The sequence below is a fragment of the Aphis gossypii genome, chromosome X, assembly GCF_020184175.1.
Source record: "Aphis gossypii isolate Hap1 chromosome X, ASM2018417v2, whole genome shotgun sequence".
Taxonomy (NCBI): Eukaryota; Metazoa; Arthropoda; class Insecta; order Hemiptera; family Aphididae; genus Aphis; species Aphis gossypii.
The window spans coordinates 64,281,570-64,298,865 of NC_065533.1; the positions used below are offsets into that span (position 1 = coordinate 64,281,570).

The window sequence follows — 17,296 nt, forward strand, 5'->3', positions numbered from 1 at the left end:
ACGTCAATGAAAAAAATAACACAGAAGACAAGAGTAGCGTGTGTAGTGCTTTCCACAACGTCAGAAAGCAAACAATGTAGTCAATGAATTGTGAATTATCAATATGTTTACTATTTTAGATAATATAATTTTAAACATGAATTGCAGTATTGTTTATTAATACTTATAATATAAGTATATATTTTGATTATTTATTTATGATCAATAGTTGCAGTTAAAAATAAACCGAACAATAAATATACGCAACATATGTTAAGAGGACGCTACACTCGTATGGGTTGTCTCCGCTTTACAAATGTAAAACATAGCAAAAACTGTTTTTCACAAGAAAAACCCGAGAAGGCTACAGTTATAACTAAGAAACTTATCAGTTATTAGGTATCTTGTATCCAGTTTTCAAGTATAAGATATAAAATCAAAATTGTTCATGAATTTCTAATTCAAAATAATTTGCAAATTTTCGTAATTATTTACGAATTTTGTCAAAATTCTAACTTCAGTAGTGATGAGATAAAATAGCAGTAGCAGTGAATTTTCTTCAGTGATTTTAAAGTAGCAATCACAACCTGCTACTCCAGGATGAAAATAATAGTGACTGCCACTGCCACGTTTTTACTTTTTAGTAGTTGGTAATATTGGAAATATATTTTCTATTATTGCTACCTATTGTAACTGCTACTATTTAGTATCTACAATTATGTTATTGCTACTTATTGTAACTGCTATTATCAACTGCTACTTTTGCATAGACGATAGACATGATTAGATAATAATTAAATAATGTAATATAATAACATACAAACATAGATTGGACAAGTCGAGAGATAATGTTTATGATAACATAATAATGAAACTTCACTCTTATCAGAATAAGTTATCAACGAATACCTACCTAGTAATATCATACTGTGACGAGCCGCCGCCACATAATTTCCCTCCGACATCGGCAACATCCTGCACAGCGCGTTCTCCCACCTACCTCCATAAAATCGTCCTGTTTTTTCGTTCGACCAAAAACGAAGAAACCACTCGACCGACCGTCAAGTTCTTTTTCTGTGGTTCCGCTTTCCACTCATAAGAAAGCAAACTATTTTTTTTGTTTTTCCTTTTTAATAAATAAAAACTGCGCTACATCGCAAACATCGAGACGTGTTGTTTTTTCACCCCCAAGCGCCCTCGTCCTAATCCAGTAGTATAGTTGGAGGAGCTCCGGTGATAACCTGGGACCTCCACAATACAATAGATTAAATCTATTCTGTGATATTTGATAATATATTTAATAAACAATAAACATTATAAAAACTGATAATACTCGCTTCGTTAAAAATTTAACACATATTTTTTTATAGTAATAGTTTATAAAATAATAATAATAAAAGTAATAAATAGTTTATAAAATAATAATAATAAAAGTAATATATAGTTTATAAAATAATAATAATAAAAGTAATAAAATAATAATAAAATAATGGTAAAACAATATTAAATAAATAAATTATTCATTTTGATTAAAAAAAACAACATTTCTGCTTTTTTTGTGTTCAAGCAACTACGGCGATCAGATATTAAAAGACCTGCCTTAGAAAATACACGCTCGCATGGAACAGATGATCCTAAAAAACATAACATCCTCCTAGCCAAAACATTTAAAAATGGGTAATTGTACTTGTGTTCTTGCCACCATTCTAGTGGATTAGAGTTTCTCTTTAACACCGGTTCTTCTAAATAACGTTGCACCTCTACTATAGCCCGCGAAGTTGATGTTCCAATTGAAGGCTGCATTTGGGAAACACATTTATCGATTGACTCCAAATTGAAAATTTCTTCACTTCAGGCGTCAATGTTTCGGATGGTGGTGGTTAGAAATCTGTTATTCATGTTCAACTGATGTAGATTCAGATCTGGATGTCGAAATAATCTTAGCTGTTAGTTCCACTATATCATTCTTTAATGAGTTGAGCATGTTTTCGTTGTGAGTGAATGGTAAGTTTTTAAACCGTGGATCAAGAAACGTACATCTTCTTAAGGTCTTATTTTCTATATTTCCCCAATTTTGACGGTCTTTCATATCGTTTATATATTATTGATTAACCCTAAGTCCTGATAGAATAATTTTCGTTTTTCATTTGTTCACAGACATTTTTCAATCCTTGAGCAATAACTATAACTAATGAAGCAGTTATGTACTGTTCTCCACTCACAGCTCTAGTAGCTTCTTCAAACGGTCTTAAAATAATACAAAACTTTTTGATAGCTATCCATTCATCGGAATTCAAACAAGGTGGTGCATTGTCTAAAAGTCCCATTGTTCCCCGTATAGAAGTCTCCAGTTGTACAAAGCGTTCTAGCATGTAGAATGTGGCATTCCACCTCGTGGCTACATCTTGTAGGACTTTTAATGGAACATTGACCCCCATACTTTTTTGGTAAGCAACTAATTTATTATTTGCATTTGTACTCTTACGAAAATGAGTACAAATGTTTTTAACTTTATCGATGATATCATTTTCTTTTTTAAGTGCAGATTGAACAATAAGGTTTAGGGCGTGAGCAAAACAACCTAAATGTTTAAATTTTAACTGTCCTAATACATTTTGTATGTTGTAGGCGTTATCAGATACAGTAAATACGATTTTTTCTTTCAAGTTCCACGAATTTAAAGTTTTACTAATTTGGCTAGAAAGATTTTCACTTGTGTGGTTTTCATTAAAGGAATGGCAACTCAATAATATTGACTTTAAATTAAAATTGTTATTAATAAAATGAATTGTTATAGCAATGTAACTTTTGTTATCTCTAGATGTCCAACAATCAGTTGTTAGACAAGCATTGTCTAATTCATTTTGTAACATTGATTGAACTTCATTTACACATTTTCCATACGCTGCTGGAATAAGAGTTTAGAAATGGTATGGCGGTTGGAATCTTGTAGCTTGGGTTAACATATTCACAAACTCTTTAAATCCTGTGTCTTCAACTACACTAAAAGGCTGTAGATCTTAATAAAAGTTTAATAAGTGCAGTATCTAATTTTTTTTGACCATCGACAGAAATTTTTGGGAGTATAATTAGTAATTGCCAACTGTCTACTACGTTTTAATGGATTTGATTTTGAAATTGGTGTTACCTCATGTATAGCAGTTGGCTGATTAGAAATATTACTACTACTACAGCTTGGTTCACTCACTGTACTTAGATCCTTTCCTACTTGAACACAAGAAGATGTAGGTACAGGATTGTCTATATCAATTGCAGGATCATTCTATATTAATTATAAAATATTTAAAAACTAATTTTATAATATTATAAATAACACTGAATGTAAATAAAATGTATTGTTTATTTGTGTCTCCATTCAGTACGAGAAGTAAAGTAAAAAAATTAAAGAAAAATACTTCTACTATTTTTTATGTATAAGTTGCATGCAAATTAATGTTATTTAGTGCATAGGTTACCTTTAATGTATCAGTTTCAGTAAATAAATATATCAAATGAGCATTGTTAAGATGTTTTTTAAGTTTGACAAACTAGTTTTGTATGAATAATTTTTTTTTACAAATATCACACTTGGCTACACTCGAGTCAACTTTAGAAAAATGCTTCCAAATGCTACTAGTTCTCCTATCTTGACTCATTTTGAATTTTTTTGCAATAAAATAACATACAGTTCCTAATTTGTAATAAGTATTAAGTAGTGTGTGCTGTCTAAACATTCAACACTAACTAAGTAGAAATATCCTCACTCTATACTCTATAGACATTAAATGTTTATTTTGTATATAAATTATGTATATATATGTATATAAATTTGTATTATAATTTTTATAATCTGGTATTTTCATTGTTGTAAATATCTAAATTTAGACATATATTAATAGTAAATATGCCATAAATAAAATATATAAATAGCCCATTCTGAATTCTATTATTAATTATTATTATTATTAATACACACAACCATTTAGTAAATGGTATTAATGAATTAATGTGCTATTTCACAACGTTTCTATCCTAAAATACTTATAATAATTTTATTATTTTAATATATGGGTCATATAGTAGCAGTCACTATACTTTTGTAGCAGTTACTTGGAATAACAATACCGTCAATACCTAACAAGTAGCAGTTATTTAGAATAATAATATCTGACAACTGACAAGTAGCAGTTATTTAATATAGTGATTCTAAAATAAAAATATTGAATATCGATAAGTAGCAGTCACTGTTATTTTTTTAGTAGCAGTAGCATATGCTACTGCTACTGAAAAAAAATCACACTTTACCAGCACTAAACTTCAGACGCCTATAAAAATTATTATGAATTTACGCTTAATTTTTTTATAAGTACACTATTTATGAGGAAACCTCGAAATACATTTTCAAGTTATTTGATTGAGCAAATGTGTTATACTCAGAATATAAAACACGCACAAAACATTGAAAAATTACGTATTTTTCCAAAAAATAGGTACTTAACTTATGTGAATACTTTGAGTGTATAATTATTGTATACATTATATAAACTATTTATATTAGTCTAGTTTTTATGTATTTTTTTTTCCTACATAAACAGTGGATATTTATAAGCTAAATACAGTCGATATTGATTATCCCGTATCACTGTATCAGTAAATCAGTGAAAACGCAGAGGATCTCGAATTGCACATCTAGTGCCCAACGTTAGCTATGCTTGCCGGATATTATGCTGTATTACCATAATGATAGAGTCGATAGAGATAGTGTAAAATGATTATAAAGTATAGACGGGTAGTCAATTATGGAATGCTGTGCCTTTCCTGAAATCGCTGTGCCACCGGCGGCCCACCGCCGACCAGACGTGACTACTAGCGATTACAACGTTACCCGACCACACTAACCCCGCGACTACAGCGCCTCATAGCGTTACCCGATTCTTTCCGTGCCTCCGAAAAACCGGCCAGTGAGCAATCTATAATATTTATAATCAATGATACTACGTATACAACTATCTCGAATGTCAATTGTTACGAATATCAACTACAACGATATTAGATTGTGCGGTGAACTACTGCTACGAATGTTATGATACATTTATCACAGAATATATAAAAAAGTAAATACAATTTTATGTTTATATTTTATAAAATGAGTTTCCATGAGGCCATGACTAAATAAACTAACTTAAAGTTATTTTGTCATGTGAGTTTCTAGTTCCTGCATACTACATAGCTATTAGTTCTCGAGTCCTATCGTTTTAATTTAGTTTAGGTAATTTGGAATGCATAATGCACCTATTTAAATGGAATTGCTCAATTGCGGTAAAAAATCTCCGCAAAAATAGGTAATTATAATTTTTTATTTATCTTCAATATTAAATGTTTATCTTTTTTAATAATATTTTTCAATTTTTAATTAATAGGTAGGTATATTAAAAAACTATAAATAACATATTTAATTACTAATTAATATTAGTATTATGAATAATTAATCATACAAAAATACATTAAAATTGTATAATAAACCATTGTTGCACCATATATATTTGAATTATAAAATTTATAATTGCACTGTTCTTGCCAGGTTAAATAGTGTTTAATTATTCAAATACAATTCTATGAAGTATGAAAATTTTATACATATTCAACTTTGTTTTTTTTTTTTTTTTACATTAGATAGATGTCTAATATAAGATTTTTTTGTTAATTTTAAATTTTTATTAGGTATTATGATAACTTAATAAACATTTTATATTAGACACTAAGGGGGACGAGGTGGCCGTGCGATCTAAGGCGTCGGTTGCGGCGCAGCCGGCCGCTGGTTCGATCCGCGGTCACCGGGTGGCATTTTTCTTCGGGCAAGTCACGGTGTCCGAAGAATAAGTGCCGCCATCCCCCATGGGGCATGGCAGAAACCTACGGGTGCCCCTTTAGAAATTCTGCCAAATAGGCGTCCGAACTAGGCCTTCGGGCCTACTCCCAGACTTAAATACGCCATACGAAAAAAAAAAAAAAAAATTAGACACTAAGCCTTATCTTAAATTATATAATATGCTAACGAAGACGGAAACTCACCCTATCACTTGTATTGTACTATAATCCTCATATAACTACATAATTTTTTTTTTTTTGCATCCTTACCGATTATTACTTAAGTGTCTTGTTTACTATTATATCTTACACTCATCGATCACATTATATACCATATATGTAATACGTGTGACAAAAGCCAAAAACCATTTAGACACATATTCATTCCATGGCATTGAATTTTTTTTTCAGCCACGGACTAAGATAAACTTAGCATAAAAATAAAATAATAAAAAAATCTTTTAGCTGTACGATAATCTGTAGCACCAATTTTTAAGAAAAATCCACAGATAATAGATAATTACTTTACACTGTTTACCTACCTATTTAGTATATGACATTTTATTGGAAATAGGTAAGTTTTAAAAATATTGATTTTCATTTAAATTAATAAAAATACTTTTAAAATAGATTTAGTTAAACTGAATTCTGAAATGTTTAATTATTTAGGTTATTAAATATGGGGTAGTTTAAATTTAAATTATTATGTTCAGTTTTCTCAAATTATATAAGCCCAATATTATTAACATTATAATACTTTATTTTTTGATTAAAATATGTGAATGAAGATATCATAATGAAAAAAAATTAATTACTTGTACTTATTTTGTAATTATTTTAAATTGTCCATTACAGAATTCCTCACCCTTTTTAAAATTTGTTTATCCCTTAACCTTAAATAAGATTTATACAAATTTTTAATAAATAAAAAACATACATAAGCTTAGGTATTCAAAGTGTAATTTATTAAATTTGATTGATTAAATATACAATCAATACTATGTACTATGATCGTACTATGTACATTTTTACTACACCATCTATTTCTTCCCTGCATATCTCACAATTGGGTGGAGGAGGTATGGCACAATCCACACAAAGCCATCCGTGTCCACAATATAAATATATATACCTTGAATTGTTGAGTACATCCCTCATGAAGCGTAAGCATCCTAGGCATTGGCTTCCAGTTGGATCTGTAATATTATGGTTTTCTATCCACCCACCTGTAATTTAATATACACAATAAAATATAATTTAAAATACTAATTTATATTTATTTAATATTTACCGATAGCATGTACAATATGAATTGGCTGTGTTCTCGGGAAAGGAACTTTGCAAACAGGACAACGCTGTATACGTTCTGCACATCTGTCACAGCACCACCCATGGCCACATGGTAGAAAATTGTTTTCTGTGCCAACTACGTCATGGTTTTCTAAACAAACAAAACATCGATTTTGGTCTTCACCTACACAATAAAACAAAACAGTAGGTTTTTGTTATATTAATTAATTATAGAAAAATTTATTGTAGTTAACAAAATTATTTATTATAGGTACCTCCAATTGGTGGAACAGTAACATGAGCTGTTAAGGTATTAACCATAAATAAAGCTGGTACTTCTGTAAATATTGAATAGAATATTAGTTTTTAATTTTTGATTTTTATATATTTATCATATAAATAACTATTAATTATTTAATTACCATTTGTTAATAACAATTGATTTTCGGCTACATCATCATTGTCAGTTTGTCCGTGATCATCATTTTGTTGAATTGGCTCAACCACATCTTCCACTTCCTCAACTAATATATAAAATTCAAATACTTTATTCATTATAAAATACTTATTTAATAATTATTTTTCTTTTATAGAATTACCTATTAGTGGATTATTTATTACTCGACCTCCAGCCTGTATACGGCCAATTGGTCTTCCTCTACGGTGTGGAATCCTATTATTTTCAACTGGACCAATAACTTGCATATTACCACGACCACGGCCTCTTACCCTACGAGGTAGTAGTGGTGATGGCAATGGTAGGGGTTCCAAAATAATGGCACCTACTTGTTGGTTGATATCTAGATTAAAAGGAAAAATATATAATTTTAGCTGGCTGTAAAAACAATACTCATTTTCAAATTTACCATTTGGAATGGGGCCTATTTGCTCATTTAAATAATTATTTACTGAATATGATACCCTTCGAAGGTAGGCCATAGTATCATACCATCCATTTTGTACAAGCCTTAATGCATCGGCCAAGATATTATTGTTAGTGTCCCTCGAAGTAATTATTGATCTCCTGACCTAGAACAGTATGTTTCAATAAGTGTTACATTTGTATACAATATTTACAATGTATTGATTGTACTGACAGCGTGTATGAAAGAATAATGTTTATTAGATAGGTAAATTAAATTCATTACTTGTTGACCATTAATTATTTGACGAGTTTCCCTTCGTACACGATTTTCTACAGAACGCAGCCTATCTATAATAATCAAATTATAAATGGAATTGTGATTAATATACATACCTATAATTTAAGTTTAAATAAGATAGAATTAATGAAAAAAAAAATCACCCCAAAAAGTCCAAACTGTAGGATGTTGGACAATAGAGATTTTCAACATACTCTCAATAAAATTATTGGTCCGGATATTCAATCCAAAAACGGAAAATCCATCTGGATGAATAATATTCAACCAAAAATTTTGTATATATTCAAAAATATCTGTCAGATGTAAAGATACATCCATGCTTCTTGCTAATTCTTGAATGGCCAAAAAACCTCCAACAATGTGGAAATTGTTTGGGAGGTCTGTATTTATTTCTGATGGCAAATAAGGTAATGCTATAACCTGTGAAAAAATATATATATATTTATTTTTATTTATTTCCCAGACTTATAAAATGTTTAAAAAATTTCAATCACCATTCTAATAATAATAGGAATATTGCTATTATTTCGGACTAACTGAATTATGTTATGATTTTGAATAAATCGTACTATATTCTGTAATCAAGTAAATTAATTAATATAAAATATAATTTTACAGGATATTATATACAGACCTGACTAAAATGGAACCAACATCCAATCAGTCTGCATTGCGGTACAATTCTCCTTACTGCATTACGCATTGCGGTTTCAAAGTCGGTAATAATTTGTAAATTTTCCCAATCAAAAATATCGAATGGCAAATCTCTTCTCAAGAATTGCCATAACCGAATATATACATTTTCTGTTCTGCGGTTCAGAATGGCATATAATACAGGAACAGACTATAAGTATGAATGTATGATAAAAATAATATACTATATTATTATAATAATATTCAGCTACTAAACATAACCATATTTACAATGTTGTCTAATATCACATGAATAGTGACAAACTGCTCCACATCAGCTGGGTAACGAGGAAGAACACTAAATGTCCTATCTACTGCTACAACTCGAGCTTGGCGAAAATATGGTGCACAGTGTTGAAGAAATGCCACATTAGCAAATATTAAACCACCAAACACAACTGCATTATTATCAAAGTATTCAAGATTACCTTGATAGAATGGGACATTGTTAATATCATCCAATACGTTTAAGAGACGTCCATGCCATCTTAAAGACATAATAGTCTCTCCATAGCCCTCAAAGTATTCGGTACTTGTGACTAAATCTACGCTGAACATGGCGTATTGCTCTAAGTGCATGTTCTCTTGACACCTCTATTGCTGCATTGAGATATCTGAAACGGTTAAATTACATTTTAATATAAATAATTACACAATATTTTGTAATAATATATTTATTTTCCTTCTAGAAACATCTTCATAAATAGCTCTTGCTGGTATACCCTCGTTTGAAGCCCTCAGTCTTAATGCTGCTAAAAATAGCCAATTTCAATATCATGACCTGGTCCATGGTTATGTGGCTGGTACATAATAATTGGATCATTTTCGGGGATCAATGACATGGACGCAGTTGATCCACAACCTTGTTCGTATCTTGAACACCTTAACTAGAGCCTTGGCCTAGAGCCATAATATTTTTATATATAATTTTTCATGTATATTTATTATTTTATTTAAATAAACCTTCGATTGGTGGATACATTATTTTGAATATAAGTATAATCTTGTGTATCTGCGTATATTAAATTGCCTCTAATACCTGGAACTCTTCTAGATTGCAAGTTATTGTCTTCAACATTTCCCAAAACATGAGCTATGTTAAAGAAAATTGGAGATCGAGATCTAGAACGTGGTGTTGGATCATCTTGTGAATCTAAATTATTTAAATTAATACAATTGAATAAATATCTTTAATGCCAAAAGTATTATTTTATTTTATGTAGTTATTGCTGTGAATTTTACTGTTTTTTGTTTCTTAAATACATGTAAATTTTAAAATAATTGCTGTATAAAATTTGAAACCAATTTTTAAACTATTAATCAGTACAAATGTAAAAATATATTTATATAATAATAGTCCTACCTGTCATGTTGAATAATGTAGAAACTTTTTTTAAAAGAGCAAAAATGTACCATAGAATAAGAATTTCAATTGGCATTCGCGAACTATGCCTATAGAATGAGTTCAAATAGTTCAATCAAGAAGGCATCTAATGTAGTGACTAATGGGTTGATTAGGGAAAATATTAATATTAAAACTTATTAGTAGATTTCTAGGATGTAACGAACACAACACTACCGCTAGTAGTATTTTATTCACGACATTACAAACAGTTCACGCCTAATTGTTACAATAGAGAGCGCGCAAGGGCAATAGGTTTTAACGATAGTCAAGTTATTCATCCGATGAAAGTAATTAACGTATTTTAAGAAGCTATAATAAATTTTAGAAATCATTTAATATCGATTTATTTGCCCCAATGTCGCTGTTATATTAAATAACCAAAACAATACCGGTAAAAATGGTAGAAAACACGAAGTGCGCCCTGACACTTCTACCGCTCACATGTTCTACCGAAAAATGATAAAAGACGCACCGTATCGGTACCGGAATCACCTTCCCGACACGCTCTGACCGTGTCTAGTACTTGGCTACCTACTGCAGCTCTCGGTCTCCAATCGGCCTCTTAACCGACGGCTATTGGACGGCTAGAAACAGTCGGCCGACTAGCCACGTGCCAGAGTGTGTTTTCCGCCGCGCCGTCAGAGGTATTACCCGCGCCGTTATTCTTATCCGCGCCGCAATCGCCGCCGTTATCGTGCCCGTTGCATATAACTATATATACGTGTTTTTTGCCGCTGCGGTATCACCAGCATTGTACTATACAATATCGCCGCCGAAATATATAGATAAACCTATACCTTTTCTTATTTACGTGAAATATTACGTCAGATACCAACTAGTGTGAAGTCGTCTCATTTTATACTCGTGATTACGTCTGTTAACAATCACCTGAACGTATATAATATTATATCCCGAATAATTGTAAGTAGTTAAAAATGTATATCTACATGTTTGTGAATATAACTAATATCAAAGCCGATATCTTAATATTATATAAATTCGTGAAATAATAATCCTGTATAACTATTTTGTATAATATCATCATGATCTATGTGTATTTACATCAATATATAACTATTTAACCTATGTATGTTATTTTAAATCAATAAAATTATTTTGCTAATGAATAAAAAACTGAATTCTCAATAGAAATAAAAATTCATTACAAGGAATATGTTTGAGACACATTGTAAGATTAAGTTAATAATTTAATATTAATACTAAATACTGAAATCTTAAGTTTGTATACCTGTATCTACTAAGTTTCTGGAGATAAGAAATTTAAAAATGATTAAATAATTGCAATATTAGAACTTTTACATAATTACTTTGTAAATTTGTAATTTGGTCATTTGTAATGAATTGAATCAAAATATTATTTTCAAGCAAAACAAAATCTAGTGTGCAACCTACTTCCCGATTCTATATTAGACCATCATTACCTATATTTTATTTGTCGTTTAGTTATTTTAGATTTAATTTGATAAATAATAATATATTGTATAGATAATAATTATTTTTGAAATGAATAAATATTATAGGTACTGTCATAGGAGTAACTAGATCAGAGTTAGGGGAGGGCTTCAGCCCTAGAATTGTTATAATAAGTAAATTAGGTGGGGGGCTCCGCCCCCCCCACCCTCAAACACATAACATTCATTCATTAGACATGTAACATAAATGAAATTAATATTTTATTATATTATTATAAAACAAATAAGAAAAAAAGTGGTATTGAGGTTAAAATATTTATATATAACATATTATTAAGTTTATTTTAGATACTTCTATAGAATTTTAAAAGATTTTTATGTACAAAATTATTCCAATTTACAGCTTAAGCCTCCGCTCAGTATTGGAAAATTTATTTAAAACCAAAAATATTAAAAATTTTCCAAGATATTATAAAAATATAAAACGAATTTTAAATTTAAGTTTAAAAATGTTAATACTATGACGAGAGTGTGGAACTAGGAATTTTGACAGGGGGGCTAATGTTGGAGGGAATAACCCCCCCCAGCCCCCCTAGTTACGCCTATGGTACCGTATTCCTATTATGTATTGTACAGTTACTTAAGACTCATTGGTAAGGGGCAATATACCTATATTCATTATTTTTAAAATGAATAGCAGGTAGTTCTAAATTCTAATCCAATAGAAAAATAATTTAGTCACCTATATTTTTATTATTAATATTATCGTAGGCCCCTAGCCCCTGCAGGGCCATTGTCAAGTATTTAAATTATTAAGAAACCTTCTCATTGGGAGAAAAAGTGTGAAATATCTGTGTTAAGCTTTTAAAAAGAAAAATAGGCATTTACAGCATAAAAATCAAATTTAAACTTTTACAACTTTTTATATGAAAACAGTTTTAGCAGATCCTAAAAACAATTCATTTTACTCTAATATATTTTATATATAATTAAATTTGCAAAAGTATAAAACAAAACCATCCTCTATTATGCTATTATGCGTTTACAATAAAATCATAGCCATAATTTTCGTAGGCCCTAGGCACAGTGCCTAAAGTGCCTAGGTATACGCTAATACGGCCCTTAATATACAGTAAAATCTCGAAGACGGAATCGCTGGGACCATGCAATTTTCCGGTTATCGGGGTTTTCGTCTTGACGGGGTTCAAAAAATTAATTGAATTAAAATAAAAATTATTTAACCAATTATATATTAAACCAATATATACATAATACATTTTATATTTATATTTATTTATTTATTTATTATTTAATCTTTATTTTTAGTCAGTATAGGCAACGTGCAAGCGAAGAAAAACAGCGCGGTCTGGTGGACAACTCCACAAGTTCTATTATTATAAGATCTTGATGGTCCTTTTACGTGTTTAAGCGTGGTGTATTTTTGATTCAAAAGATTAAAAATACATTTAGTAGTTATTTAGTTATTTTAACATTTTAACTTCTACTTACCTATAAAATGAATCAACCTGATGTTTGTGTTAAATGTGGCTTTAGTGTCATTCATTTTGATAATGTATTTAGAAATAATAAAGGTGAAAAACTGGTAAATAGTGGACATGTGCATACTGTCCAAGAAATACAACAGCCTAATGGATATTCTTTTATATCTGGTTTGTTATAAGGCAAACTTCTGTAAGTTTACCACCTTATAAAGGAACTTTGGAGGTAGGTAATAATGTAATATTTTCTATTTTATTGTTATACTCATATTTTATAAAAATATTTGCATAGCTAAATCCTACCAGAAATGTTATCAACAGCTCATGTCAGTGTGCTGCTGGTGCTGGAGGTAGTTGTAAGCATATTGCAGCTGTGATTTGCTATATAAATAATGAGGAGGACACCTGTCAAAAACGAATAATGAGCAAGAATGGGGAAAACCTTCAAAGTCAGGAGAGGCAAAATATAAAAAAGGAAAGACTATTGATGCTCTATTTCCAAAGAAGAGTAAAAGGATCACAAATCTGAAATCAACTCAATTAACCATGAGTCTCTTGTGAAAAAGTATAATATTTTATCTATACCATGTATTTTGACTAATATGATTGAAAAAGAACAGCAATGTGAAGCATTTATTGAAAGTAAAAAATGTTTAGATTTTATTTTGAATGAAGTAGAAAAGGATATGGACAAAAGCTTTATATGTGATGTGTTACACTTGCAAAACAGTAATATAATTTTTAACTCAGGCTATAACTTCCCTTTAAATTGTAATGAGAATGAATACTTTTTTAAAAACATTATGGTTAATACTAATAAAATAACACAAATATTTAATGAAACAAAGGCACAATCTGAAAGTAATTTATGGGTCAAAATTAGAAATGATAGAATATCAGCTAGTCTTAAGGCTCATAAAATTAAATCATGTAAAGATTTATCTATTCAAAATCAAAATAAATTAGCCATATCTCTTTTAACTAATAAAAATTTAGGTTATCAAGGTAAAATTAACGTTGCTTACGGTAAACAATTTGAAAACATAGCTTTAGATTTTTATTCTAAAAGTTTCAATACTTCAGTTATTAAATGTGGAGTTATTATTCATTCCAAAAATACATGGCTTTGTGCTAGCCCTGATGGTATAGTTGTTGAACATGGAAAATTAGTCAAAGTTTTAGAGGTAAAATGTCCCATTTCTTGTAAAGATAAACCAATTTTTAATTCTGTTAATAATACATTGAATGTGTCTTATTTAAAATATGAAAAAAACCAAATTTGCCTTAAAAAAAATCACCAGTACTACACACAATGTCAAATTTTAATGTATTGTAGTGGTTTGGATAAATGTGACTTTTTGGTATACAATAAAATTGATCCAATTATTATAACTATTGACAAAAATGATATGTTCTTAAAAAAAATATTAATAAGATTGGAATATTTTTACTTTAACTTTTATTTACAGAAACTTATAAAGTCTTAAATATATTTAAACATATGTATTGCATAAAGTGTAGTATATATTTGTGTTTTATGACTGTATCACAATAACACTATAAAATATCTGTTATAATAAAAAATATTTGGTACACTCCAGGTTATACAAATATTATAAATATACCAGGAGGTATGTAATTATGTAATATCTTATATATTTCAAAATACAAATAAAAGTTTATTAAATATAATATAAAAATGTTCATTTTAAAGTAAAAAATTATTAATAATGAATACAACCAAACTATAAAAATTAGAAAGTGTACCTAGTCAAAAATAATTATTATAATTAATCAGTGTTAAAAAAATTGTCTTTAATTAATACAATTAAGAAGTTATTAAAATTTAAAAGTTACTTATACCTAAATTTAAAAAAATTGTTTATATGATAATATACTAAAATTTATTTTGTTTTTTTACTCATTGTTAATTATTTATATCAGTAGAATATGACTTGTTTTGTTTCTTTAAAGTAATAATAAAATGTTAAGATAAATTATACAATGTTATTATTCATTTATTATAGGGCTTTGTAAATTGGTTAGTACACAACATATGTGTATGATGTCGTCAATAGAAGAAAGTAAATCTGAGGTGATTTTATTCAATATACCATAAGTTTTTAATCTGGCAAACACCCTTTCAATGTGTATACGTACACTAGCTACATTGTAAGTTTCAATCACCTCTTCTTCTGTAAACCATCCATTATGAAGAATAGGTGGCATTACTAATATACTTTGTTTTTCATCACAAGGGACCTTGATACCCGGGAACCCTTTATCTGCTAACACTTCATCTCCAGGTTCTAGTTTTAATAAAAACCCACTATCGTTGGTAATAAACGTATCACTTGCTTTACCCCCATAACACTTTGATAAAAAACAAATTAAACCATTCGGAGTTATAGCAATAAGTACTTTTACTGTATAAGCATTTTTGTATCTAGAGTACATGTGAACTCTTTGTTCAACAGTATTTGGCTGTTCAGTTTTAATTTCGGTGCAATCAATTATACAACGACAGTTAGGGTAGTTTTTTTTGAAAGATTTTGGTAGTGTTTCCAAAATAGTTTTTTTGTTTGGCCAAAAAATGAACTCTTTTGTTTTTGTTACTAAAGAATTTAGAATATTATAAAATATCCTTGTAACAGTAGTACGATTAACATTAAAAAGAACACTAATGGCCGAATATGTAATACCAAGTTTAATTTTTATTAAAAACATTAATAACCTATTTTCCTTACTAATTGTGCTACAGGTTGAATCAAGTGTTAATGATAATAAAAGTTTAAATACTTTAAAAGTGGTGCCAGTTAAATCTTTTAGTTGAGATTCATTGTCAATTGAATGAAACCCTTGAAAATAATTTAAATGTATTGAAGACACATCAGGACCACAAGATACGTCAATGGAATTAGGCTTTTTAAAAGTATAATTATAATCTATAGGAATTGATGCTTGAGTTGATACATCATTGTTTGATTTATTAAATACACATTCAAATTTAAATGAATCTTTGTCATGATAATCTAAACCAACTTGACAAGCAACATCGACAGATTTTGATTCAGTACAAACAAGTGTATTCAAAGTGTTAAACTCACTATCCCCTAATGGTATATCTGAAAATGAATCAACTGGTAATATTTTTAATTTTGCTTCTTGACGTTTCACATTACGATTGTACCTAGCACTTGTCTGTTCCTCATTTATACATTTCTTTTTATAAACTTGAGGAAACAAGGAAGGCACATAAGAAGGACTGCTTGGATCTTTTGATTTTTTATTTCCAACAAAATGATTACTACATATGAGACTATGAGACTTTGGCTGCCAAATGTGACCATTTATTCTAAAAAAGAAGAATTACAATAAAGTTATGTTATGCACTAGGTATGTAGGAATATAGGTAAATAAAAGAGTTCCAAAAATTATGTTAATACAACTTACTCTAATCGGTTTACAGCTTTTACCCACAATGTTTTCAAGTTTTTCTCATGGGGTCTGTTGGGAAAACTGTAGAATTTAACATTGGTTGTATTTTTATAGGAGTTGCTACAATTAACAACACAACATATTCGGTTACTCATTTTTATTCAATGACGAAAACTGTACTTATAAATTCAATAGTCGACAAATAACAAATAGCAAAAATAAAAAACAATATTACAATTGATTATTGTCTTATTTGTTTATTATGTTGATAATAAAAGAACTTGTCGTGTTATAAACCAGGCAGCGCTAGTATAGGTTTGCACGGTGTCTATATACGTTAATAATTATTATATTTTTTGAATAAAATCGGTTATTGGTTTTTGTTTTTTATTCCGTAAGGCACCTCACGTTTCACACACTCTTTGGCTCTCGAAGTCAAATCCAAAAGCTCAAAATGTTTTACTGTTTTGACACTACATTTTGTTACTATAATACTATAGTGCAGTGGCGGCGTGAACGAGGTTAATT

At 29.3% G+C, this 17,296-nt stretch overlaps 3 protein-coding genes across 3 annotated transcripts; 1 reads left to right on the plus strand and 2 right to left on the minus strand.

Annotated features, from left to right (window-relative positions):
* Positions 1-8,922: 8,922 nt before the first annotated feature.
* LOC126552658 (uncharacterized) lies at positions 8,923-9,572 on the minus strand. Its single transcript, XM_050207366.1, has 2 exons — positions 9,225-9,572; positions 8,923-9,144 (listed from the first exon to the last, which is right to left on the minus strand). Exons 1-2 carry the CDS (start codon positions 9,570-9,572, stop codon positions 8,923-8,925), a joined length of 570 nt encoding a protein of 189 aa, XP_050063323.1.
* Positions 9,573-13,795: 4,223 nt separating this feature from the next.
* On the plus strand, positions 13,796-15,056 carry LOC126551923 (uncharacterized). The gene has a single exon (XM_050206315.1). It carries the CDS (start codon positions 13,933-13,935, stop codon positions 14,815-14,817), a length of 885 nt encoding a protein of 294 aa, XP_050062272.1. The 5' UTR covers positions 13,796-13,932; the 3' UTR covers positions 14,818-15,056.
* A 160-nt stretch (positions 15,057-15,216) lies between these two features.
* Positions 15,217-17,043, minus strand: LOC126551914 (uncharacterized). Its single transcript, XM_050206307.1, has 2 exons — positions 16,784-17,043; positions 15,217-16,685 (listed from the first exon to the last, which is right to left on the minus strand). Exons 1-2 carry the CDS (start codon positions 16,921-16,923, stop codon positions 15,341-15,343), a joined length of 1,485 nt encoding a protein of 494 aa, XP_050062264.1. The 5' UTR covers positions 16,924-17,043; the 3' UTR covers positions 15,217-15,340.
* Between the last annotated feature and the right edge of the window lie 253 nt (positions 17,044-17,296).

Coding starts and splice junctions, on each gene's coding strand:
- LOC126551923 (XM_050206315.1), top strand. CDS start 13,933: ATGATTGAAAAAGAACAGCAATGTGAAGCATTTATTGAAAGTAAAAAA.
- LOC126552658 (XM_050207366.1), bottom strand. CDS start 9,572: ATGCACTTAGAGCAATACGCCATGTTCAGCGTAGATTTAGTCACAAGT. Junction 9,145..9,224: donor ATGTGATATTAGACAACATT/GTAAATATGGTT, acceptor TCATACTTATAG/TCTGTTCCTGTATTATATGC.
- LOC126551914 (XM_050206307.1), bottom strand. CDS start 16,923: ATGAGTAACCGAATATGTTGTGTTGTTAATTGTAGCAACTCCTATAAA. Junction 16,686..16,783: donor AAAGCTGTAAACCGATTAGA/GTAAGTTGTATT, acceptor CTTCTTTTTTAG/AATAAATGGTCACATTTGGC.